This window comes from Eubalaena glacialis, chromosome 5 (genome assembly GCF_028564815.1).
Source record: "Eubalaena glacialis isolate mEubGla1 chromosome 5, mEubGla1.1.hap2.+ XY, whole genome shotgun sequence".
Classification (NCBI taxonomy): Eukaryota; Metazoa; Chordata; class Mammalia; order Artiodactyla; family Balaenidae; genus Eubalaena; species Eubalaena glacialis.
Genome location: NC_083720.1, coordinates 120,708,065 through 120,735,203, shown reverse-complemented (window position 1 = coordinate 120,735,203; position 27,139 = coordinate 120,708,065). Strand labels below are relative to the sequence as shown.

The 27,139-nt window shown below is 43.3% G+C and overlaps 1 protein-coding gene across 1 annotated transcript; it reads left to right on the top strand.

Moving 5' to 3' along the window:
• The first annotated feature begins 15,226 nt into the window (after positions 1–15,226).
• Positions 15,227–26,913, top strand: REELD1 (reeler domain containing 1). Its single transcript, XM_061191622.1, is given in 7 exon segments — positions 15,227–15,434; positions 18,181–18,403; positions 20,225–20,388; positions 23,277–23,610; positions 25,087–25,150; positions 26,310–26,566; positions 26,568–26,913. Coding segments are annotated over 7 exon segments (1,596 nt in total).
• Positions 26,914–27,139: the final 226 nt, after the last annotated feature.

Genomic DNA, 27,139 nt, shown 5'->3' with positions numbered 1-27,139 from the left:
GTAGACTGGAGGCTCATTGCAGGTAGGGCTGTGTTTGGCTTTGTATTTCCAGTGCCTGAAAGTGTCTGGCTCTTTGGTGTTTGTTTGCTGTCTTCCTGATGACAAGTAACCACACAGAAACACAGTCCTGACGTCCTTAAATAATTTACCTGGGTCGTTGGCAAGCATTTTTGCTTCCAGATAGACATGCTCTCATCCTCAGCATCAGGCTGGATTATATATTACTGGAAAGTTTGAAAACACTGGCAAAGGAAGGTTACAGCGCTATTCCTTGATTTTCTAACATTTGCTGGCAGTTCATCCCGCTACAAGGAGGCCATCTGACACATTTTTGGCTTGCCTGGCTGACAGTATCATTGCTTAGAAATCAGAAGAAACACCAAGGAGGGTTGATGCTGGGCTCAGGAGGAAATCCTCACCGACAGAGAAGTGATGGGGAATTGGGGAAAGTGACTTTGTCACATAAAATAAACACGAATGTAGTCACACACGTATCCCAGCCTTTAGGAAGGCAGATATCCAAAAGTTCAGAGAAAACATCATCTTGTGAGAGGAGACTCCAGAAGGTTAGAAACCTCATAAAGTTGTTTCCTGTACAGAAACTCCAAAGAGAAAGTGAAGGATCGGCCTTCAGAGAGTTCCCCATGATACCGATACCAAGAGCAGCTTACTTCATGCTGGGCACTGTGCTAAGCTCCTCACAGCAACCCCACGAGATCGACATTATTCTTCCTTTTGCAAATGAGCAAGTTGAATCACAAAGAGGGACTTGCTCGGCATCACCCAGCTAGTAAGTGGCAGGGGTGGGATTTCCACCCAGCAGTCTGATTTCAAAGACCCTAACCCACCACCTGAATATGTCGAGAAGCCCAAACCACAAATGAGCTGAGGCTTTTCAGAATAAAGTGAACCACCAAGGGACAGGCCACTTGTTAATGGGGTGCTACCAGGTGGTAAGAAGACCAGGCTACTCTTTTTTCTTCAAAAAAAAAAAAAAAAAAACTCCAAGCTGAAAACATTCCTAGGAGAGAAGGAGAATCCACCAAAATACAGGAGACTGTAGCTTGTCCAAGTTAACTCATTGAATTATGTCCCCCTGCACAAAACAACTTGCTGGTGACCTTGAGGAAACGCTGTTAGGAGTCTGTGAGATCCAAGAAAACAAGAGGCAAGCAAGTGCCCTGGTTTTAAAAAAGGAAGAAAAGGTTAGGAAAACAACAGATCCGTGACTTGAGGTTACAACCTTTCGAATTCTTCTGAGTTTACTCAAAATAGAAAAAGAGGAAAAAAAGGGGTGATTTTTAGGAGGCACTTTGGGTTCACTTGAAGAAGGCATGCCAAGACCACATTAGTATGGTTTTGAGCAGCTACACTAGAGGAAGATCACTGTGACATCACCATCATCACCATCAATGTCATCCCAGCTAACAGCCATCCAGCCAGGCACTGTCTAGAGCACTCGGCTTACATCACCTCATTTCATCCTCAGAACCAGCCACCCTATGGCATAGCCATGGTCTCTCTCTCTCTCTCTCTCTCTCTCTCTCTCTCTCTCTTTTATATATTTTATTAAAGTATAGTTGATTTACAATGTTGTGTTAATTTCTGCTCTACAGCAAAGTGATTCGGTTATACATATATATATTCTTTTTCATATTCTTTTCCATTATGGTTTATTACAGGATATTGAATATAGTTCCCGGTGCTATACAGTAGGACCTTGTTGTTTATCCATCCTATATATAATAGTTTGCATCTGCTAACCCCAAACTCCCAGTCCTTCCTTTCCCCACCTGCCCTCCCCCTGGTAACCACAAGTCTGTTCTCTATGTCTATGAGTCTGTTTCTGTTTCGTAGATATGTTCATTTGTGTCATATTTTAGAATCCATATATAAGTGATATTATATGGTATTTGTCTTTCCATGGTCTCTTAATCTTACAACACTGAACAAAATTTCTCAACCTTGTGGACAAAAATAAAATAGAGAAGTTGCTGGTATGCTTGAAGGATTTGTAACTGATTCTTGGAAAAGAAACTACATAAATAAACACACCTGGGTGAGCAACTACACTTAAAATGAGTTGCAACCTTCTGTTCTTGGTTCTATACAGTTTCATATTTTCATCAGTTACTCAGGTAAAAGAATCAAAGATTTTTCAGATGATGTAGTATAAGTAGGAACAGATAATATTAGAAATAGAATCAAGAATTGAAAAGCTTAATAATCTAGAATAAGAGAAGGAAAGCAATAAACTGGAAACAAAAAAGCACTTCAATTAGGGTTTGGGTTTTTTTTAAGCTACATAACACAGTTTATATTACTGAATGATTGAATCTCATTGTAGGAAGGAATTGTTGGCTCTCTAGCTCACCCAAACAGTCCCACTCAATAGTTCTCCAGGCCAATGTTTTTCAGTCCGCATGATATGGCACTGGAGATGAAATCAATTTAGTGGATGAAGTTCAGCATTTTAAAAAAGTAAAATAGAGGGACTTCCCTGGTGGTCCAGTGGCTAAGACTCCCCACTCCCAATGCAGGGGGCCTGGGTTCGATCCCTGGTCGAGGAACTAGATCACGCATGCATGCCTCAACTAAGACCTGGCACAGCCAAAATAAGTAAATAATTTTTTTTTTTTAAAGTAAAATAGAAAGAAAAACCCAAAGTGCACCATAGCAATTAGTAGTAGTAGTAGTTAGACTTTTGTTTCCATTTTATTCTCAATCATGTATGCATGTATATGGTGGTGATATAAAATATATTATCTACTATATGTATATACTATATGTAATATATACTATGTATAATATTTAATAAATAGTATATTATATATACTATGTATAACATATACATTATACATATACTATATATAATATATATATATAAAATTTTCTGAAGATTGTGGTTGAAAATTTGAAAGCCACTGCTATGGCCCATTCTTAAATACCTTTCTTTCATTGCTTCATAAGTAAGACACTATCTACATGAAAATCTGCAGACTTCTACTTTGTCTTTGTACAGATTTGACTCATAGGAGGAGTTTTTCTATTAATATTGAATTTAAATTTGTTCTGAGCTTGAGCACATTCGTTGTCTCTCAGCCCTGCCACATACTGGCCAGAAGATCTTTGCTCAAACCATTTTACGTCTTTAATCCAAGATATCCAAACCTGTAAAAATACAAATATTACTAATAATAAAGCAATAATGCTTTCCAAACTTAATGTGACAGTAAAATCTTTTTTTTTAAGAGAAGACACTTTTAAAAACTCAAGATTTCACAAATGCTCTTCTTCTTCATAATCCTTAAATTTACCTTGGACAGACCTAATCTCTTCTTGTCAACCCTTCAGCTATTTGAAAACACCTCTCATAAATCTTCTCCCCTGTCCGTCCAGCTGCTCTTCGGAAATGCAGGTTCAGAGTCCACAAGCCACTCCGGCCACTCTCTTCTAAATGCACTCCAGTTTGCATATGTTTATTCTGTTTTATTTATTTTCTTCTGTATACTCATTTTAAAGTAAGTATGCAATGTGAAAAGTGACATGCAAGCAATGAAAATAGCCGTGTTGGGTGAAGGAACTTATTGACAATGACTTTGCTGTTTCAAAATTGTTTTTTTTTTAACATCTTTATTGGAGTATAATTGCTTTACAATATCAAAATTGTTTTTAATGTTAGTTTAGACCCATCTTCCACAGAAATAAAGCAGGGTGCCCAGAATCTAATTCCAAATGTAGACTAGTGATCTCAGAATATGAAGAACATATTCTTGTTCAAAAGACAAAATTGCACTAAGAAGTTTTGGGTTGTTTTTAGTGACATGCTTGTAGTTTAAAACTCTAAAGTTTTTTTGTTTGTTTTGTTTTGTTTTTTATGCCTGCTGGTGAGCCATATCTCTACCATCTTGGGTTTGTGCCATTGGTTTTTTTCTGACCTAAGAAAAGCACTTAACATTTGTCCTTGTTTAATTTCATCTTGTTAGATTCAGCTCATTGCTCCGGACTGTCAAGATCGTTTTTCATTATTATTCTGTCGTGTAGTCGTCTGCCTGCTCATCCCAGGGCTGGTCACCTACAGGCCAGAGTCACATGCCCGCCACACCTCCCTCCCTCAGCCCTGGGGGAAGGGGCCACAGGGAGCCCCTTGTCAGATGACATGAAGGAGCTGACAATCAGCATCCTTTCGGAGAGATCCTGCAGCCAGTTTATCATCTCTCTAGTTATCCTTGTGTTATTTTAACCCATTTTTCTCCTTATGGCCCATAAAGATAATACGTAGGCAACTGGTTATACTTACCTTTTGTACTTAGCTGCCAGGAAGCTCAGAGCCTGGGCCAATTATCCATTTTCAATGGGTCTAAGCCATTCAAAATCGATAGAAATAAACTAATAACATGTGTGGTAAAAAGCTTTTTGTTTTTAAATGATGTACTTCTATAATATATGTAATTTAAAAAAATCTGGCTATATAAATTCCACTTGGGACTGTTCCTGTCTTGTATATTTCAAATTGGGTTATTTTTATACACATGGCACAGAAAAGCAAAACACTAAGGAGCTGCCATATTTGAATTTTGTTTAGACAAAAACTATGTTTGAATAATTAATATTTTCTGCTTAACTATAGATCCTTCAGTAACACACCTGTGAATTTGACTTTGGGAGGGAGATAGAGGTGCTGTGGTGGAGGAATTAGTACTGATGCACCATCTTATCATGTGAGATAAGCAAACAAGTCAGCAGGAGATTTAGTGAAATGATGGCGTTAAAGTGGTATTATTGGCTCAGCTCAAGGTAGACCTGTCATTAAACTTTGAAGGGTGCTGTTGCTACATGGATTTTATCCCCTTCACAGCAATGTTTTTATGTGAAGGAAGAATTAAGTACTGGCCTAGGAATTGGGAAGGCTGGTGTTTCTCCTTCCAGCTTTCCTGATCGGAAGCAAATGAGTACATTTCTCTAAGAGGCCTCAGACTCATGCAGACGTGGTCCCCCCTCACGTATTAGAGGTGTGTGCAGAGGACTTCAATGATTCGCTAAAGACACTGGCCAGTCTCCCGGTAGCAAGTGCAGGTATAGTATTAGCGGCTGTACAGCACTGCCCTAGAGGCCGACTTCTACTGCGATTTAACAGGAGGCCAGTGAACGAGGCCTGTCCGTTTCAGGTGCCCGTTTAGTAGAAGAAAGGGCTGTGTTAACAGAATGTGACAGAACTCCAGTGGGTCTGGGGGGAATTTGGACCCGGCTCCGGAGTTGAGAGTCATAAAGCCAAAGAAGGAATTTGTCCTTCAGAAATTGTCTCTAAAAAGTGAACCAGAGAATCGTCTTTGGAGTTTGGTCTTTGTAGGTGCCTTGAAAAATGTTTTTTAAAATTTTCTCAATTTTGATGAAGGGCCTTCATGTTCAAAGATTCTGGTATTCTCCATTGCCAAGGGAGAGCGGGGTAGAGAGTGCTAATCAAACAATCTGCTTCTTTTTGATGCAGGCTGGATAAGAGGTTTGGATCACTTCCGTAAGGGGGAAACTTAGAGAACCCTCCTTGTCGGGACTGCTTCCGTGATGGGACAGAAAAAGGCAGTGTGAAGGGTGAGAAAGTGAAGGATGATATTTAGGTACTAGAATAAGCATGTTCTTTATTTTAAAAAGAGGGAGAGAAAAAAGGGAAAAAGAAAATATATCCTTAGAATTTTAAAATTTCTTTAATTTGAGAACATCTGCCATGGATGGAAGGATGGAAAACGTTTGACAATGTGCAGTAGTGAGGCGCCCTTACCTCCAGTTATGCTGCGGGCTTTTTACCTGCATCCTTTGAAGGAGTGGGTTTGCGCGTTTATGTTAGGTTTGCAAGTTCAGGATGCGAGTTCCTCCGTGAGAGGAAGTTCTCACGGGGTGTCCTACTTACCCAGAGGGCCTTCCAAACCCTGGTCCAAGAAGCAGAAAATTGAAGTCTCGCTGCCATCCTTAATTTACTCTTTGGAACCATCACAACCCGCACTCTCTGTATACTTCAGTTTTCTGGAACAGTGATGGCAGCTGTAACAGCACAGGGGTTGGGCCACAGGTTCCAGAGCTCCTCCGCTTAGGAGCAATGTGACCTCAGACAAGTTGTCCTAATCTTTCTATGCCTCAGGCTCCTCATCTGTAAAATGGGAGAGTATTAATACATAGTTTATAGGGTCGTTGTGAAGATTAGATGAGTTCATACAAGTAGAGTTCGATGTGTGCCTAGCATATAGTAAGAACTCAACAATTGGGAGCTATTATTCCTCCTTCCCTGGGAAGGTTGGAAGAGGATGATTAAAATAAATGAAACACATAGAGTTCTGAACACAGAGATGCATGCACCTTGATCTTCCTTAGCTTCTGTCTGTGCTAAATTATTTAACAGATAGCCTCACAATAAGCATGGTACTGTGCTATGTATTGGAGCTTAGCAACTTTAAGATGAATCCTACCCTCCAGGGGTTTAGCGCTTGGTTGGTAGAGAAGATAAGACACACAAAGCTGATCAGTTGCAATTCAAGGCAGTGAGGGGGACCAAGTGGCCACATGAGGATAAAGAGTATACATGGTGTAGGATGCTTTTAAAAGGCTACAGAACAATCATAAACGAATTATTTGAAGACTGATCTTTGAGACTAATTTTTGGCATCCAGTCACAAGATGTGAGTGTTTGGGTTTCTTGAAAAGGGAAAAGGAAATTCTTCACCAACCCGCAGATACTCCTTCTCTGTACTTCCGTAGTCATATGTGAGTCTATCTCTGCTGATCATTTATCCCATAGTTGTGTGATTATCTGCTGCTGATGCTTTAGTTTCCATCTCCAGCATTACAAGGGCAGTGTTGTGTTATTCATCTTGATAGCCCAGCCCTGTGTACATGGCCTGCTCTTAGTAGCCATTTAGGAAAGGTTGGCTGAGGAGTGGATGATGCTGAGAGGGCATTTTCAGCATGTCTAAGATTGAACGCTATCTTCCCTACTTCAGATATAGGTTATATTTTTCGTTCACGCTTTCTAAATACCCATTTTTAAAACCCCCTCCTTTGTCTCCATACAAACAGTCTCCAAATCTTACTGACTCTTCCCTTTACTTCCATTTCCTCCCAACAGCATCACTGGCTCCATCACCCTACATCAGGCGTGCCTCATTTTATTTCCGGATAATTACAACTAACGTAATCCGTTTATTCCCACTTTCACACCATTGTTCAATCTCTTTCTCCGGCTTTGAATGTTCTACTACCCTTCTCTATCTACGCAAACCCCACCTAACCTCTAAGATCCACCATCTTTTCTTGTTTCTAGTTGAAATACCTCTCTCTGCTCTAAATTCTGGTAGCCTGGCTTTAATCTCCCTTCTGATAACAGCTGTGATTATTGCTATGCATCATTATACAAGGACACCTAGTCCTTACAGTATCCTTGTGAGAAATCTAATCATCTCCCCATCTCACAGATGGGAAAACTGAGGTTCATCAACATTAATTAACTTGCCAAGGCCACACAACTAACTTGCTGTCTGACTTCTTTCTTCTATATACTGCCACCCCACCCCAAGTAAAACGTTAACTCCTAGAGAGAAGAGATACTGCTGATACTTTCTTACATTAGCCAACTCTCTGTTAGTACTTTTTTGCAAATAGTAAGCATTCAACTACTGATTTGTTTTAAAGTCCTGTTCGTCTGTATTGTTCTTTAACAGGGAGAATATAGGAGAGGATAATTGGGTAGAAAAAAAGCACTGAAAGATTCTTTTTTTTCCAATGGAAGAAAGTGCATGGCAGCATGGAGAAGGAAGCAAGTTGACAAGCCTGCGACATTTACATAAATGTCCATCAATTTCCCATTTTTAAGTAAATTAAAGTCGAGTTCAAAGAAAATTGTGAAAATTTTTCTCTTTTCTCACACTGATTGTCCCAGAACTCCAGAAATCTGCAGGTTTTTTAATAAAATTTTTGTCTCTGAATATTACAGTGCTCACCACAGTAACGATACTAGAATAGCCATATCTACCTACAAACACCAATCAATGTCAACGGAAATTCATGTCCAAGGCATGAAAAAGGGACAAAGGGTGTTAATAAGTTACCAAAGGCAGGGCCTTCCCTGGTGGTCTAGTGGGTAAGACTCCATGCTCCCAATGCAGGGGGCCCAGGTTCGATCCCTGGTCGGGGAACTAGATCCCACATGCATGCCACAACTAAGAGTTCGTGTGCCACAACTAAGAGTCTGCATGCTGCAACTATGAGCCCACATGCTGCAACTAAAAGATCCCTCATGCCACGACTAAGACCTGGTGCAGACTAAATAAATATTTTAAAAAATAAGTTACCAAAGGCACATTCTCCATTTCTCCCTTTCAGAGACCTCTAAAGATGAAGAAAATGTCCCAGGGATGGGACTGGGCTGCTGAACTTGGCATGTCCTTCCTCTCTGAGGATTCCATGGAGGTTGGGAAACACTTTTCCAAGGCTGCTCCCCTACCTGGAGGATGCAGGTGGTGTGGCCGTGGCCATCATCACGTGCCAGACTTGGTCCATGTCATCCCAACATGCTCTGAGGGTAGCTCATACTATGCCTTCATGACTAAAATAAAAGTAAACATATGTATAATTTTCTAGCTGGAAGAAATCTGAGGGATCATTTAATTCAAACCTTTTATTTTACACCAGAGGCAACACAGAGAAGTTAAGTGATTTACCGAAGGACACAGAGCTGCCGATTTATAACCATAAAACCCACCATGAAAGAGAATTTTCTTGTGTGTGATGTTAATGTAACTCTTCTAGTCGGGGGCCATGGGATGTTAATGTAACCATTTAGTCACTTAATGTATCAAGTTCAGCCAGATTGCCAGTGTGAAATGACTCCAGCAGATTCAAACAGAAAGCAATGTTTTCTTGCTTTCCCTGTGCTCCCAGATCCAAATGGGGATAGGAATGCCCGCGGAGCCCAGATGCTGGATACCCTCTTTCTCAGCCCCACTCTGGTTCTGGCTTCCTCACAATCACACCTCTCACACCCCTGCCCCCCGAGGGCTGCCTGGCAGGAAGCCTCTCCTCTCTGTGAACCAGCTCCATCCTCTCTGCAGCTCAGCCCGCTTTCTCCTTCCCCAAGCAAACATGCTCTGAGCCCTTCCTTTGTGTCCAACCCATGCCGAGGGCTCCCTGCTTACTCTTTATCACCTCACTGAAACCTCACAGAACATGGGGATGCAGGTACAAGAAGGACGGTTGTCCTCATGTTTGGAGGAGGTTATAAAGGGGGTCAGTGGCAGAGCTGTGGGGAGAGACCGCGTCTATCACAGCCTGGAAGCTCTGGAACCTTTGGCAAGTTAGACACAGGGGCTCAGTTTCCTCCCCTGTAAAATGGGTTAACAGTAGTACGGCCCTCCGGTGGTGTGAGTGTTCGCGAGCTAATTGGCCAAATGTCCAGAATGTGGCACAGGGAGTCCTGCCAACCCAGTGGAGGCTGTGAGTGAGGCAGGCAATGAAGGTCATGCCTCGGAGAAGGTGTCCTCCTGGTTTCCACCAACAGGAACACTTAGTACCTGGGTGAATGGCAGGATTATTTACTGAGCCGTGTGTGGGCTCTCTCCAGCTGCTTGCCATCCCCTCTCTAACCTGGGGGCTGGCCTTTTGAGAATCACTACATCAGAGGGTGTATTTGTTACAGGGCTAAAGCAGAAGTGTTGGCACCTTACCCCTCTCTCTGTGGTAGGTAGATTATACCAGGTGACCGGGGTGGGGAGTTGGCTGGGAATAGTGGGGAGGGGCCGGGGGAGGGGAGATAGCCAGTTATCCCCAGACTAGGAAGGGAGTGGAGAGGGGTGAAGAGGTTGGCCACACCCCCTCTTTCCTAGCAGCAGGAATCTGTGCCCCACTCACGGGGGACCCGGCAGAGGGGGTGGGAGACCCTCAGAGGGCAAAGGCCACACGGTGCATCTGGGGAGGTCGAAGCCCAGCCTGGCTGGAGACTTGAGACTTTCTTTGCACCGGAGCATCTGAGCCAGAGCCTTCAAATGACCTTGTGAGCAGCGGCGATGGAAGACCCTCACCCTAGGTTTCTGAGCCCCCCAGAGTCTCTGCTGACTTAACAGAAGATTGAGATTTCCTCCTTCCTGGTGGGACAGAGGCTTGGAGAAGTCAGATTCTATCAACGTGATTTCACCCTGCACGGGGAGCACCGGCGTCCTGGCCGAGGGAGCTCGACCTCCTCTGGTGTCTGCAGGGCAGACGGTCTCGCACTTGCCGTGACAGCCTGAGCAACTTGGCCCCCAGACCGACATTACGGGCCTGGAACTGTGGTCACCGAGTTGGTGCTTTGCCCATTAAGTCACTCACTTCATTACCTGGAGCGGAGACTAGGCCTAACGGTCCAACTGCTGCCCTTTCTGGAGCCCCACCTCCTGTTACCTGGCACCACACGTGCTGGGATTCTCTCTAGGACATCCTGCATTTATTTTTTTTTAATTTTTAAAAATAAACTTTATTGAAGTATAGTTGGTTTACATTGTTGTGTTTATTTCTGCTGTACAGCAAAGTGACTCAGTTATACATATATACATTCTTTTTCATATTCTTTTCCATTATAGTTTATCACAGGATATTGAATATAGTTCCCTGAGCTGTACAGCAGGACCTTGTTTATCCATCCTGTATATAATAGTTTGCATCTGCTAATCCCAAACTCTCAATCCATCCCTCCCCCACCCCCTGCCCCTTGGCAACCACAAGTCTGTTCTCTGTGTAGGACACCCTGCATCCAGTTGGTCACCAGATGCTACCAAGTCTATCTCCAAATGGCCTCCTGAGTCCCTCCCTCCCGTTATCCCCACTGTGACTGTTCACCTCACCCTTTCTGACTGACCTGCAATACCATGGCCTCCTCCACAGCCCCTGGGCTCTCTTCTCTTCCAAAGTTGTCTTAAGGGATCCCACTGCCTGCCTGCCTACTCTACTGCTTAAACAGCCATGGAAGCTCCTTACTTCCCACTGAATGCGGCTGAACCTCCTAATACTATGATGTGCAAATCCCTTCAGCGTTTGGTTGCTACCACAGTTCTCAGCCTTGCTTTCCTCTCCCTCAGGGCCTTTTTCTGGGCATGTCTCAGACATGCCAGGCCCTTCTCAGGACTCCATGGTCAAGTCTCAGAGGCAGAAAAACAAAGACAAACAAGCAAACACACGAAAGCGCTCTCACATAGTTGCAATAAAGGGGAAGGAGGACGTTACAGAGAGAGAGCTCTCAGAAGTGCAGTTTGGTTGGGCTGGGCATGTCACCTGTTCCAGTCCTCACTTTCTGTATCCTTTTAGCTCAGATGATGTGTTTCTTGAAAAGTCTGGATTCTCAAGGCAGCCTGGTTGGTTGCTTCCCCATCGGTGATTGACTCGTCTTGGGTAAAGTGACCACCTCTGACTGATCAGTCATGGTAGGGAGGGGGCAATGTCATACAGTATAAAGGGGCTCTTCCAAGAGCTGAGATCTGGCAGGTTCTCTGGGGAGCCTGTGAAAATGCAGAAACCGACTCAATGGCTCTGCCATGGGGGCCAGAGATTCTGCATTTCTCACGAGCTCCCAGGTGACACTGGTGCTGCTGGTCCTTGGACCACACTTTGAACAGTGAGACTCTACAATGCTGTAGTCAGGAGATGTAATAAACAGTATTCAGTACATCCTTCTTATTCTAGAATGTTCTCCATTCTTTGTTGGCAGGAAAAATGTTGCTCACTGTTTAAGGTGCAGTTCAAATGTAAGGTCCACAGGGATGTTGGGTTCTCCTAGAGTTAATCTCATAAGTCCTTTCTGGAATCCCACGTGTCATTTGCCTCATAGTTACTTGTGTAGATTTGTCACGTCCATTTTTGCTTATTCTACTTTTTTAATGTACAGACAGTAAAATCCACTTTTTTTGGTGCACAGTCTGTGAGTTTTAACAAGGTGGTACAGTCGTGTAACTACCACCACAATTGATTCAGATTCACAGTAGTTCCATCCCCCAGAAGATTCCCTCCTGCTGCCCTTTGGAGTCACCCCTCCCCACTGACCCCAGCCCCTGGCAACCACTGACCTGTTTCTGTTCTACAATTTTGCCTTTTTCAGAATGTTATATAAATAGAATCATGCACTCCGTAGCCTTGTGAGTCTCCTCCATTTTGCTATATCTATGGGTTGGGATTCGTGTCTGATTCATCTTTGTTTTTGCCTAAATAAGTGCCTAACACCAACTTAGAGTTCAGATACCCATATGCATGATGCTTGTAGTGAGTCCAATGTCTTTTCAGAAGCCTGACTCTTTATTAATAAACCACCAGGTGGGATGGAGCCTCTAGAGGTTTGGTGGTGATTCTTCAACTCAGTGTTTTCCTAACTTGCCTGGTCAAAGAATCTCCTGTCTCCTGGGGTGTGTAGTAAAAATATGGATTTCCAGAACTCTCTCCTGCACAGTCTGATTTCACAGGTCTGGAAAGAAACCTGGGGAATCTATACCAGTGCTTCTCAAATTATGCTCATGTCAGAATCACCTGAGTCACAGATTGCTAGGTCCCACTCCAGAGTTTCTTTTTCAGTGGGTCTGGAGTGAGGTCCAGGAATGTGCACTTCTAACAAGTTTCCAGGTGATGCCAGTGTTGTGCTCTGGGGATCCCACTTTGAGATCCGCTGATCTACGGCTCTGCGCTAGTGTCAAGTGTCTCCAACGATCTTCGTACGCGTGCGCATGTGTGAATTCCAGCTTAAGTGCAACTGATGGGGAGGGAGTGTGCTATGTGGGACATTTTTGTACCAAACATTGCACCCTGGCCATGACCTCAGTCCCACTTCACCCGGGACAACTTCTTCAGCCCACGTTGACCCAGAAGCAGAGATCTCTGAGATTTGTTTGATTCGATCATTCTCCCCTTGGCAGGGGGACCAAGATGAAGGCATCCGGCTCCTGCTGAGGATGCCAAAGGAAGTCGTATACAAAACCAGTCCCAGTTCTTTCTAGTTCTTCACACAGGCTTGAACAATGATGATGTGGAAACTGTACATGAGGATGTGTCTCTGATCTTAAAGAAACCAATGCGATTAAGGCTGGATTTGGACTCCAAAGGAGAGTTCCTGGGGACGCTGAGGATTAGTGGTAACAGCTGTTATCCTGCCCATTGGAGGAGAAACTGAAGGGAGAAGAAAGGACTTGTTGAAAGGATGTGTCTCTGCAGCTCTGAGAGTGGAAACTGTTGCGTCAATCCTGGAGGAAAGTGTATTCCTCGGTATGTGGATGTTTTTCTGGTTTAGGTAGACAACAAAGTGCTGGTGGGAAAGAAACTTCGAGATCTAAGGGGGGGAGGAGGATGAAATTTATGGCTTCGGTGGTGATCTGCGGGATGTGGCGCTCACCCCGCTTCCTCCGTAGGCATCTGTGTTCAATCTGCCTCTGTGGGGAGGAGACCAGCTTCCGCCATCAACAAGGGCTCCCTGGGGCTGTCTACGTGGCCCCTCTGAAAGGAAACGAGAAGGGCCCTGGGTCTCCTCAGCTGAGAATATGCTTTTACAGCTCTTTGTTCATCATCTTCTAATGTGTCTGGAAATCGGTAGGAATGGCCCCTTGTGGTGTAGGGGTTTTGACTTTTACTGCCTTATGGAGAACAAACCTAGCAGAGAAAGGTATTGTCTGAGGACTCTTAGGACAAGTCCAAGAGATTCCCATTATACAATAGATCCTACTCTGGTCCCCTGTGTCTGGTCGGTGTAAAGGTGGTGGTGGTGTGTGCACATAGGATGGCAGTAGATGACACGATGATTTGGTTGTATGGTTTACCTCCTTAGTCTACTGCTTTTATAGCTAATTTCACCAAAGTTTTACATTTTATTTTTACCTTTTAAAACCAGCTTATTAGAGAGGAGAGTTGTTGTTGCTTTGCATTGCTCCTTAGATCACAATATTAGCAGAACTTCTAAAATACATGTACATAGGACTATAAAAACAAATGGCTATTTTTAAAAAATGCCTGCTAGTCCTGGATTTTTACTCAGAGAGCTTTTCATCTGTCTTATTTGCTATTTCCCACTTTACTTTCATCTGTGAACTTCTTTGACAATCAACTTTTAATTCCTTCTGTGGATGGGCATCCGAGGTGTAAACAAAAATATTTACTCTATAAATGTTATTTTGCCCAAACATTTTATTCTATTTCTGAGCCAGTTTTTTTGTGGGTTTTTTTTTTTTTTCCAGTATATTTAACAAAGTATAGAGTGGATGGGCTTGGGTATAACTTTCTCTGCTCATCTTCTCTGTGAGAAAGGAGTGAAATAATTAAAAATCATCAACAGGAGAAAGGACAGTGGCTATCAAAGCATTGCAAATTTAGCAGTCTCCTCTAAATAACTGACAGTTGGCAGAAGATATGTAGCAGTTAACTCTGTAATCTGCAATTAGAGAGATAAACCAAGTCACCATATGCCAGGCTGCCTGCCCATATTGGAATATTGGGTGTCTCATTTCAGCAATAATATATTACAGCTCACATTGTCCTTGGATATCAGGATGTAAGGAGTCCACATTAGGATTCAAACATTTTCTGGTCTTTTTTCTTTGATGTAATTAGTATAGCCTCTCTTTAAAAAGAAACATTCTTACAAAAAAATTACAAGAAGAGAGGTTTAAAAAAAAAGGGTTTAGAAATGAAATACTTCCTACAGTCTGGCACATCTTTTTTTTTTCTTGTGGTTTCATTTTTCACATTTAAACTTTAATTCAATTGAAATTCCTTTTAGTTAAAAGTTGTTCTAGCTATATTTATTGATCATTTCCACATTGATTTTTTTTTTGTTTTTTTTAAATGCTATTTTAAAGAGATATACTTTTTTTTTTTAATTGAAGTATAGTTGATTTACAATGTTGTGTTAGTTTCAGGTGTACAGCACACTGATTCAGTTATACATATACATCTATTTTTATTCAGATTATTTCCTTTATAGGTTATTACGAAATATTGAGTACAATGCCCTATGCTATTACAGTAGGTCCTTGTTGGTTATCTATTTTATGTATAGTAATGCGGCACATCTGTTTGATCTTGACCTTGAGTGCTTACAATCTGGGGAGGTGATACCAAAGGTATTTCAGGTTTAAAGGCAGTGTGGGATTCAGGTCAGGCACATTCAGGAAGACAGCGTATCGTTTTCCTAAATAGCATCTGAATTGAAGCTGCTGTTTATCAGGGCACAGGAGAGGGCAGGATGAGGGTCCCTGCTGCCCTCGCAGGCTGGGCTTGTGCCGCTCTCTGCCTGGCATCCAGCTCCTCTGCCTTTTCCCATGGGGCCGGCTCGGTGGCCTGTGTGGACATGCACCCCCAGCACATTCCAGCCCAGCCTCAGAACCCCAGGACCCACCACATCACCATTCTCAGCGGCAGCTCTTCCTACTCACTGGGTGACACGGCTTCGGGTATGTATGGGAGAGGCTTTGAGAGACCCCCAGGAGCCCCTGGGCCCTAGTGACAAATTCCAAGTTGTGTTTGTCCCAGGTAGGAGTTTCCTGGGCAAAAGTTTGGCTTAATCCTAAGAAGAAATTATGTAGCCAAAAATAAGCATGAAATATTTGTGGGTTTAAAAAAATTTTCTTTTTATTGAAGCATAGTTGATTTACCATGCTGTATTAGTATCTGCTGTACAGTAAAGTGACTCAGTTATTCACATATATACATTATTTTTTATATTCTTTTCCATTATGGTTTATCACAGGATATTGAATATAGTTCCCTGTGCTCTACAGTAGGACCTTGTTGTTTATCCATTCTATATGTAATAGTTTACATCTGCTAACCCCAAACTCCCAATCCATCCCTCCCCCATCCCCCCTCCTCCTTGGCCATCACAAGTCTGTTCCCTATGTCTGTGAGTCTGTTTCTCTTTCGTAGATAGGTTCATTTGTGCCCTATTTTAGATTCTACATGTAAGTGATATCATATGGTATTTGTCTTTCTCTTTCTGACTTATTGCACTTAGTATGATAATCCCTAGTTGCAGCTATGAAGCATGAAATATTTGTATCATGAAAATCATATAACTAATCTCTATAGTGATATTAATCTTTTTAAGAGAAGAAGGCACAAATGGCCTTATAATAAAAAATTATTTTGTCTTTATTATAAGGTATAAATATAGTCACCCTGAACAAACGTCACATATCAAGGATGTGTGAGAAATAGACTTTTTTCCTCCTTATTTAAAACTAAAATCATTTGAGGAGTGAAAAGAGCGTTTCCTGCTGTTTAGGTCAGGTGCCTACAAATTCAGAGCGAGAACTTGAGTGCAGGTGGTTTATTTGCGGAGTGATCCAGGAAGCATAGATGAGAGAGAGGGGAAAGGGCAACAGGGAATAATGAAACGCTAATAAGAGGTGTCAAATAGAGGGGGTGACTGCTGTGGGCAACGCACTGGGGCCCAGTTCCAGTGGGGACCCTCTGAGAAACCACGGGAAACACACCTGTGAATCATCCCTTGGGAGGATGGAGGAGGGGTATTTATTGGTTGAGGGTAGCCCCCCAGGGGTGTTTCCACCATCCATCCCACCTCCCAACACACATACACACATTTCAGAGTCACACCTGCCTACCTTGGACCAAGCTCCCAAGATGCCAGCTGGAAAAAGCAGGAAAGACAGCTACTCATGCAGAGTGAAGGAAGTCAGAAAGAGAAAAACAAGTATCGTATATTAATGCATATATGTGGAATCTAGAAAAATGGTACAGATGAACCAATTTGCGGGGCAGGAATAGAGAGGTGAATGTAGAGAACGGGCAGGTGGGCACAGCAGGGGAAGCGGAGAGTGGGATGGTTTGGGAGGTTGGGATTGAAATATATACACCACCATGTGTAAAACAGATAGCTGGTGGGAACCTGTGGTATATAGTGCAGGGAGCGCAGCTCAATGCTCTGTGATGACCTAGAGGGGTGGGAGGGCAGGGGGTGGGAGGGAGGTCCAAGAGGGAGGGGGTATATGTATACATATAGCTGATTCACTTCGTTGTACAGCAGAAACTAACACAACATTGTAAACCAATTATACTCCAATAAGAAAAAAGATAGAAAAAAAAGAAAGAAAGCTACTGAGGTGATTCAGTTATACATAGACATATACACCCCTGGGGGGGCTACCCTCAACCAATAAATACCCCTCCTCCACCCTGAAACTAACACAACATTGTTAATCAACTACACTCCAATGTAAAATATAAAGTTAAAAAAAAAAAGAAAGCTACTGATGTTGAAGATAGTAGCTAAGCGTAGACAGGAAAGTATCTATTTAATAGCTACAGTGAACTGAAACACATCAGCACAGTTGGCTCCATTCCTTTTTGATGTATGCTAACTCTTTTGATGGGAATTAGAGGTGATAAATGGAAATGAAATTTACCCTCTCTATATGGTTTTATCCAATCATTTTGTTCTACTGATTAGTGTGAGGAATAAAAATATATGGAAAATATTGTCGGGTTACCCCCTCAAAAAGTTGCATAGTTTACAGTTCCAGTACTACTGAATGAGTGCCCTAGTTTTTCTGTTGGCCTATCAATACTGGTTATAATTACACATTTTGAAATTTGTTAACATGATAGGTATAAAATAGTGTCTCATTTATAATTGTTCTAAAAATTATGATTGAGCTTGTTTATTTTCTGTTTGTGTCTGTTGATAATTTTCAGTTTGGCCATCTTTTTGTTAATTCACCATAACTCTTTGTATATTTGTCTGTTGTATCTTACAAATACCTTTCTCATTTTATTGTTTGTTTTTTTATTTCTTCTATATTGAGAATTTTAAGAAATCATCTTTTCCTTTATGGCTACTGAATTTGCTTAGAGAGGCATTCCTAACTTCAATATTAAAAACAAAAACAAAAACAAAAGCAAAAACAAAACAAAACAACAACAGTGAAAAAAAAAAGCCAAACTATTGTTTCTAGTTCTTTTGTATTTCATTTTTACATATCTTTTTATATTCCATCTTTACAAATGGAATTTATTTTGGGTGTGAAATAGCACTTCAACCTTTTTTTTTTCCCTAATGAATTGCTTACTTTTGGGGGGCTGGGCTGGTCCTAAGCTTTTCATTTTGAAAATACGCATGTAAAGTCACCAAGTGGAACTCCCTCAAGTGTGTTGACCTTGAATGGATGCTTTCTGTTGAAGTGGCTGTGAGGAGCAGTCGTGATTTCATGGGCTTTCTACTTCAGGCCCGAAGAGAGTCTGATCATCAGATAGCTGGCACTTTTGTTTTCATTCCTCCTCATTCCAAACCGATGGCTTGTTTTGAAGAGGCTGACACAGTCACCCACGTGGACAAGTCCCGGAAGAGAAATCTGTCATTTGAGTGGCGGGTCCCCGCCCACGCCATAGGGGACGTCAGGTTCCTGTAAGAGAGTCAAGTTCTGGTTCTTGGTAACTGAGCTTCCACTTTGAAGAGGGGGGGCTTCTCCTCCCTTCCTTCTTGTTTCCTACCTCCCACCCTCCACCTTATAACAAGGACAGGGTCACTGGGGCTGCCCCAACTAGAGGGTCTCTACGGGGGGGGGACTAAAAAAAATTGTCCCAACTCCCCTCTGTGCTGTTATCCGTGGTTCAGGAATGTGTGATGTCTCTCCTCCCTGCGCACAGATGAACCTTGGCCAATCTCTCCAGGAAATTCTCACTAGGGGACAAAAGAGCTGCTGGTGGGAGAGTCGGGAGAGAGCCCAGAAAGAGAGAGACAGAGACAGGCAGACAGTGGGCACTTCCTGGGCCTGGGCAGAGCCACTGAGCGCTCCGTGCTTCGGCTTATTATCCACCAGATGGGTGTGATCATGACAGCACCCACCTCGTAGTGCTGCATAAGGACGAAGGAGCCAGTATATGCCAACTGCATGGACCAGTTCCCGGCAACTGTGAGCATCATACAAGCATCATCGTTCCTCAAAATGAGACCGTGTCTTTGTCCCTCTTTTCACTCACATGTACCAAGAAAGTGAACTTCTTTTTTTTTGGTTTTTAGGAAAGGGTATGTATTCCTCAGTTTCTTTCCCCTACACCCTCATATACAGAAGAGGGAGGCTGTGCCCAAGGGTGGAGACATCCAGACCCCATGGTTGTCCCCTCTGCACTGGGGAACGTGAGAGATGAGGTGTGTGTCCCCCGCCCCTCAGGGTCCTCTTTCCTTCCATCCATTCCTGGTGGCCTAACACAGCAGGAAGGACAAACAAGGAGGACGACACTGTGCCCTGACGACTTTGCCCATCTGGAAAGGCCAGGACCCACTCGACTGTTGGTGTAACCAGCTCCTGCCAGGACTTTGGTTCCAATGCAAGGGACGTGTGGTGCCTGAAGGCCTTCAATCTGTACAGTTACTTTTATTTCTCAAAGCCCTTCCGTTTGTATTTTTAGATTTACTGTCATAGCTGCTCTGTGCTACAGAAGAAGTAGTTCAGAAACGGTTATTTCCTTTTGACAGAAGCATCTCTCAAGTCCTCCTACATTCTCTCACCTCCCAGGATCCTTCCCCACCATAACCTTGACATGACAACGAACCATGACTTTTACTTGCCCCTTAACTCTCTGGGTGATCTCAGCTAAATTCGTCACATTTTTATAACTGCCTTCTGAATACTTACAGTGAGAAAAATGGTACTTGCCAATAATCCCTAATTCGGTGAAATTTGGGGGGGGATGAATGAGATCATGTTGGTGCAAATGATTTTTACTGAAGAAAGGCATTATGTATTCAAAATATTATTTAGAATATGAATGATTTATCTCTCATTTTCAATAACATTTACAATTCCAATAGGATTATACAATTGTACAACAGATTTATAAAATTTTCAATGAAAGCTGTAATTCAATTCATGACATACCAGTAATGGCGAATGGTTACAGTTGAAGATGAAACCTTTTGAGTCGACGGTTCTAGAAGACACCTTTTAGTCAAAAGGAGATTCTTAATGATTGCATTTATTCAGGAGGGTAATTGATTTGTACCTATTGTCTCTTATTTTAATTATTTGCTGCTATTGAGCTTTTGTTTTTAAAAAGAATGAAGTCACCCGAGGGAGTAACACAATCATCTCTCTCTAAGTTTTATCCATGTAGACTTGGGTTCTTCTTTATCTTTTTGTTAGTTCTCTCCTTTCTATCAGGACAGCCCGAGGTATGATTTAAGGGAAACTAAATCCTCGAATCACTCTGCTTTCTTTCTCCACAGTTTATCAGTGGTCCAGTCATATTTCGTTTACTGGGCGAGGATTGAATCACCTGTCGTGTCTCAACAGACACACAGTAGAGCTAGTTCCGACAGCCACGTGGAGCCTGGCTCACCTATGCCAGCCCCTGGGCAGAGGCCGGAGGGCATGGAAGGAACCGCCCCAGGTACAGCTTGCCACTGCATTCACCAGCCTGGTTGGCAGCATTATTTTCACAGTTACTAATTTTCACTTAAGAGTGACTCCAGCCAGTTTCCAGTTCCTGGGACCCAACCAATAGACACCTGCCTTGGGAGTGTCAACAGTTCCTGGGGACATGATCCCACAGCCATGGGTGGGGGTCGAGAGGACACTTGCAAGTTCAGCGTTCGCTGCAGCAAACACACTCTGTCTGGCTCAATCTCACAGGTGAAGGTGGGCCACGAAGCATTGGAACTGATCTGCAAAACCAAAAAAATAGCCATACACCTTCCCCCACTCCCACGCTTAACAAATCACCACGATATTTCAGCTGTTTTCCCCAGTCCCCTGAGGCTGCACAGGGAACACCAGAAAGAAATAACCCTTTTTTCTTTTTTTATGTAAGTTCATCCAGTTTTGATTGTTACTTTCCAAGGTAGGTAGATGGCTCTTTGCAGCTTGGGTTGTAGAACAGAATCAGGAACGAGAGGCTGTTTCGATGGCAATGGATGTTTTTCCTGGCTCACCACGTGACTTTAGATTCCATTGGCCCATGAACTTCTGAGAAAACAAACAAACAAAAATAGACAATGAAAAAAACTCTAACCAGCTAGAGAATGTCTGACCCACCTGAAAATTCCTGGTGAAATGGAACTCATTTTCATTATTTATTTCTAGTTAAGCGCTCTGATGCCTTCATAAAGGCATCCAATCACCTGCACAGAAGATCCAACCTTTAATCCATTCAATTCCACTTTCCTTTCCGGGCTAACATGGTGAGGCCAGGATCCGATATGAATCCCTGACTTTGCTAGTCTAGCAGACCCAGGCTCAGAGCCAACCCTGGGCCACCCTCCATCTCTGCCTGTGACCAAAACCTTTGTCTTCTCCACATTGCCCAGCACTGCTCCTCCAACCTTTTCACCAAGATACTCCTAAAAGCAGAGAAAATGTCTCAGGGTCTGAGAGCGTGGCCTTAAGAAGACCCTGCAAATCCAACATGGGTTTGAAGTCTCCTGTTTCATGTTATAAATCATGAGAAATGTTGTATTCTGATCCCAGGCATGTTTGTTTTAAGATGAATATGAATAGTAGTGAGGCTTCAGGAAGATGGGTCCCGTTGGTACTGTAAAGTCTCTCCGATGGTTGACCCCGCTGGCACCTTGTCCCCTGGGGGGTGGCGGATGCCAATCTGAGCAGCTACAGGGTAGACTCCTTATCATGCTTCTCACATTCGTCCGCTTGGCTCCTGCCTGTTTTCTTACCCATTCCTCTACTCAAACCCCAGCGCTTCCCAAGGGAAAAACGAATGTGTGTGTGCGTGCGTGTGTACATGCGCACACATTGGGGGAGGTGTCATCTAACAAAGTTAAATGGATTTTTTAACTGTAAGAAGACTTCAGTTGCTAAATGTGAGTGACACATTGTCCCATTGGGAAGATAGTATATTGTATCTCTCAAACTTATTTTCCAGCAGAGCCTTGGAACACTTTGGGGTCCTACCCAACCACACTAGGCATGACCTACTTTTATATCTCCATGTTTTGCCTTCTGATATTTCCTTAAACGGAACTGTTCCTCATGATGAACTATTTACCTTTCCAGGAGCAGTTCAAATATCTCCTTTGTGAGCCTTTTCCCCTTACTTCTTGGTAGGCAAATGTAATTGCTTTCTTTAGCTCTGGTATTGAAGCTCTCATCACACTGTGATTTATAAAGTTGGGCATCTAGGAGTCTGTCCCCTAGATTTTGAATTCAGAAACAACAGTTAGCAATCGGCATCACTTCTGCATCCCCAGCACCTGGAATGATGCCCAGCATGCAGTGGGTCTGCAGAAAGTGTCTGACAGCATTTAGAGTTCAGGCAGGAGTTAAAACTGTCAGAATTTTTGCTAAATTCTGCGTGTCTGTGTAAACCTTCTTTATTTTTCACTTCAATCTCGATATTTTTGAGTAATGAAGACATTAGAACAAAGTGTCACAAAAAAAAAAAAAAAGAGAGAGAGAGAAAGAAAGAATTCAATCCAACCCAGTAGGAGCCCTGGCCAGAGAAACTTCTGCCAGCACTTTTCTGTGAACAACATCGTGGTCGCCATACTCATCATCGTGGTAAACACGTAGTGCGCGTCGCATCTGTACCAGGCACTGTGCTGCATGCGTTTACATCAATGATTTCACTTTACCCCTGCCACAGTCCTAGGCTGTAGGTACCATTACTGGTCTCATTTTGCAAAAGAAGAAACTGACACTCTGGAGGACTTACCCCAAATCAGGAATTAGTGGAGTGAAGAGCTGAACCCAGACAATGATTCCAAAACCTGTGCTTGTTTGTTTGCTGCCCTCTGTGAAGCTATTTCTAATGCTCTGGGCCATCATGTCAGCTAATCACCGATGGGAAAGGAGACAGTGGAGGGCGGTGATCCCACCTCTGCCCATAGCAGAGCCTCGAGTCCTTACCATCACTGGGGAAACTTTTTGCGTTAATATACTATGGCAAGAATGATCTAGGGCTTTAAAACATCCGTGATTTGTGGGATTCCATTTTATTTTCTAGCTAGAAGCAGGTTTTGGCAGAAGTGAGAACACCTAGGGTGGTCACAGCGGTTTCTACATTCTCTGATTGGTGACTGTTGAGAATGCACAAGCCCAGAAGGGCTAGGAGCTTACTCTTTAAAAAGACATGAGAATTCAGGTGCTTTGCTGCTTGGTCAGGAGTTTCTACTACTGAGCAGATCATCCTTATGGTGATGCTTTTGAGTGGTTCACACTTAATGGTCTGTCCTCAGGCACGTTCAAATCTCTGGCATTCAGCCCATTGTCCTGGCTGTGCGTGTTAATCGATAAAAGGAACGATTTCTCCTTCTCTCCCTGTAGTGTCTCTGGGCCTCCGCTTGGCCCCCAGGGTCCCCGTCACTCTTCCTCAGCAGCGCACAGATGTCTCTGCTGTGGCCGTCCCTGGAGCTGCAGAAGAAGACAGCTTAGATCCTGTTCCTGCCAATGTTCGGGTGACAGAATTTCCTGGGGCTGCAGAGACTCCATTCCAAGCATCTTCACACATAGCTGCCGTAGTCAGCGATGGCCACCAACCCAGCGGGGACAGCACCCCAACCCTGGAACCATCCCTGGACGTTCGTGGGCTGGAGAGGTTCATGGCCATCAGGGGATTCTCCTCAGAGAGCTTTGCTTCCAGCCCTAGCACCCACCACAGGTAATGGGCCAGGGGGTGGGCCATTCGGGACAGGTGGTGGGATGAGGCCAAAGACAAGGGTGCTGAGGAAATGGAACCTTCTTGGAGTCAGACAGAAAAATATCTCAACCATATTTATTCTTTAGTGCGTGAGAAACACTGATTGTAGAAAAGCCACTGGTCAGAAGGGCCGGATATATAAATTACCTGGGGAAACTGTACTGTCTTGGACTGGGTGAGGTCTCTGAGATGCTGCTATAAATAAAATAAAATATAAATATAGGTTTTATATTTTAGATGCATACATTTATAATATGTAAATATATATAATATATAAATATAAATTATATAAATCAATAAAAGCATTCACTGAGTCTTTGCTGCCATCTTCACGCACCACCCACCCCCATTCCCTCTCCAACTCCAAACTCCAGTGTTTCCAACAAATGTAATTTTATCAGTATACATAGCAGTGATAGGAAACGTCGCTTTTATTTATTTATTTATTTATTTATTTATTTATTTATTTATTGCTGTGTTGGGTCTTCATTGCTGTGCGCAGGCTTTCTCTAGTTGTGGTGAGCGGGGCTCTTTGTTACGATGCACAGGCTTCTCATTGCGGTGGCTTCTCTTGTTGTGGAGCACGGGCTCTGTAGGCACGCGGGCTTCAGTAGTTGTGGCTCGCAAGCTCTAGAGCGCAGGCTCAGTAGTTGTGGTGCATGGGCTTAGTTGCTCCACGGCATGTGGGATCTTCCCAAACCAGGGATCGAACCCATGTTCCCTGCATTGGCAGGCGGATCCTTAAGCACTGCACCACCAAGGAAGCCCCCGGAAACATTGCTTTTTGATTATCATACTAAGTGAAGTAAAGTCAGAGAAAGACAAATACCATATGATATCACTTATATGTGGAATCTAAAGAAAATAATGCAAATGAACTTATTTACAAAACAGAAACAAACTCACAGACTTAGAGAACGAACTTATGGTTACCAGTGGGGAAGGGCAGATTGAGAATTTGGGATTGACATGTACACACTGCTATATTTAAAATAGATAGCCAAAAAGGTTTTAGCGCAGGGAACTCTGCTCAGTACTCTGTAATAACCTAAATGGGAAAAGAATTTGAAAAAGAATAGATACATGTATATGTATAACTGAATCAGTTTGCTGTATACCTGGAACTAACACAGCATTGTTAATCAACTCTACTCCAAAATAAAATAAAAATAAATAAAATAAATTAATTTCTGAAGGAAAAATCAAACAAACAAACAAGCAAACAAACAAAAAAACCTGGAGGCAAAGTAGGTAGGTAGGAATAAAGATAAAATAAGATCGGTCATGAATTAATAATTTTTGAAGCTGGGTGGTAAATATTTGGGGGTTCATTATATTATTCTACTTGCTTCTTTTGAAATTTCTTATAATAAAAGGTAAGAAAAAAAAACCCAATGCTTAGGGACTCCTTCTCAGCCTTTTTTCCCTTCCCTTTAGGACTCAGAATGATTCAAGCTTTGATTCATTGGAAACTTGCCTACCCTCGGATAGGGATGAACAGGTAACAGCCAAGTTGTGCATGGGCAGTGAGTTTGGTATTTTTGACGCCAGAGTGGGAAGTTCCAGGCTGAGAAATCAGAGCTATTAGACTAGTAGCCAAAATCAGAGAGAAGGAGGCAAGGGTATGATATATACACAGCATCTTTTTCCAATCAATATCAGCCTTTTCATTATACACAGCGTCTCTGAAGTTATCGGCAATTGTAGAAATTGATGGTTTTAGTGAGTTGTTTTCCCACTTAACTTGGGTTAATAAGCCCTCTCTCCTCCTCCCCCCACCCTGTCCTTCATAACGTTGGCCTCAAAATACCATGTATGGTCCCAGAGGTTAGATCAATGGGCAATATAAAATATACATGCCCAATGATATACTATTCCTTTGAACTCTTAAAAGGAACACAAAATAAAACATGGTATAATATCCTTACTCAAATTTATTGGAACCTACAGCAAGAGTCAATGGTCCCTCTTGCATAAAAAGACACACTCAAAGCTTTCAGCCATTGGAGATGACTGTCACCCATATTGGTCTAGAAGCCTCTTAAAGGACCCTAAGTTTATTCTTGTAAGTGGCCTCCATGCTCTCTCAGTGGAGTTTCCATTAGCTTCCCCGTTCCCATCAATAACAAGAGCATGTTTATCTGCATGGACATTTTCCTCTGAGCTCTTTTTTTTTTAAATTTATTTATTTAATTTTATTTATTTATTTTTGGCTGCATTGGGTCTTCGTTGCTGCGTGCAGGCTTTCTCTAGTCGCGGTGAGTGGGGGCTACTCTTCGTTGCGGTGCACGGGCTTCTCATTGCGGTGGCTTCTCTTGTTGAAGAGCACGGGCTCTAGGTGCACGGGCTTCAGTAGTTGTGGCTCGCAGGCTCTAGAGCGCAGGCTCAGTAGTTGTGGCGCATGGGCTTAGTTGCTCCGCGGCATGTGGGATCTTCCAGGACCAGGGCTCGAATCTGTGTTCCCTGCACTGGCAGGTGGATTCTTAACCACTGTGCCACCAGGGAAGCCCCCTCTGAGCTCTTTGAAGAGCAGGCATGAGGCTGGGTTTTCAGCTGCGATCTGGGATTCTCTAAGGAATTCAGGTAAGTTGCAAAGTTCAGTGGCTGCTTGGGGGGAAGACCAGCCCCTTTGATTTCTCTTTTTCCCTTTGCTTTTCTAGGACAAGATGAAGGCCTCAAATAGGACGGTGATGAGGCCTCCTCTATACACTGTCCATCTTTCCTATCCTCGCCTCTGGTCCTCTGGAGCACTCACTGGACTTGGGGCCAGGGCGGCCAATCCAACCCCTGTCCTCCACACCCCTGCCACCTCCAGGCCACCCACTGCCAGTGGCCAGTCAGAGGCATCAAGACCCTCTGCTAGCTTCCTGCCTCAGTCAAAGCACAAGGAGCCCAAAGTGAGCGAGGGCAATGGAGAGTGGCGTGGGACACCCCAGGAAGACAAACCCAAGGCCTGAGCTTGGGCAAGACGAAACCAGGGCCCCTTTGGGGATCCAGCTCGGGACTCTGCAGCTGGGAATCCTGCTTTGCCTTTAGGCTGCTTTGGGCATGGCCGTGGCTGTTGGCCTTCGCTACCTGCATACCCAGTCTTGCCACAAGTGGACGGAAGTATCCTTTAGTGAGCCTGCTGGGGACGCAGCTGCCAGGAGTGATGGAGGCGAGATCATGCATGTCAGGAGGATTGGGGAGAACAGTTTTGTTTTGGTTGAAGCAAAATACAACTGGATCACTCCCTCTGTGGGTAGCAAGAAAACAGTCCTCTGAGAAGGCGTCTTAGTGTCCCCCTTAGACCCTGTAGAGTGTCTCAGCCAGAACAGAGCTACTGAGACTAGCTGATGAGGATGGGGATTCACTGTGCCTCCCATCAGGGGGCAGTTAGTGGAGGGAGCAGCAAAAGGACAGTTTTATCAACAGAGGGAATTATTTTCCGGCTTTGTTGTCTTAACATCTGTAATTTAGCAGCATTTTTTTCTTTCTTTCTTTTTTTTGT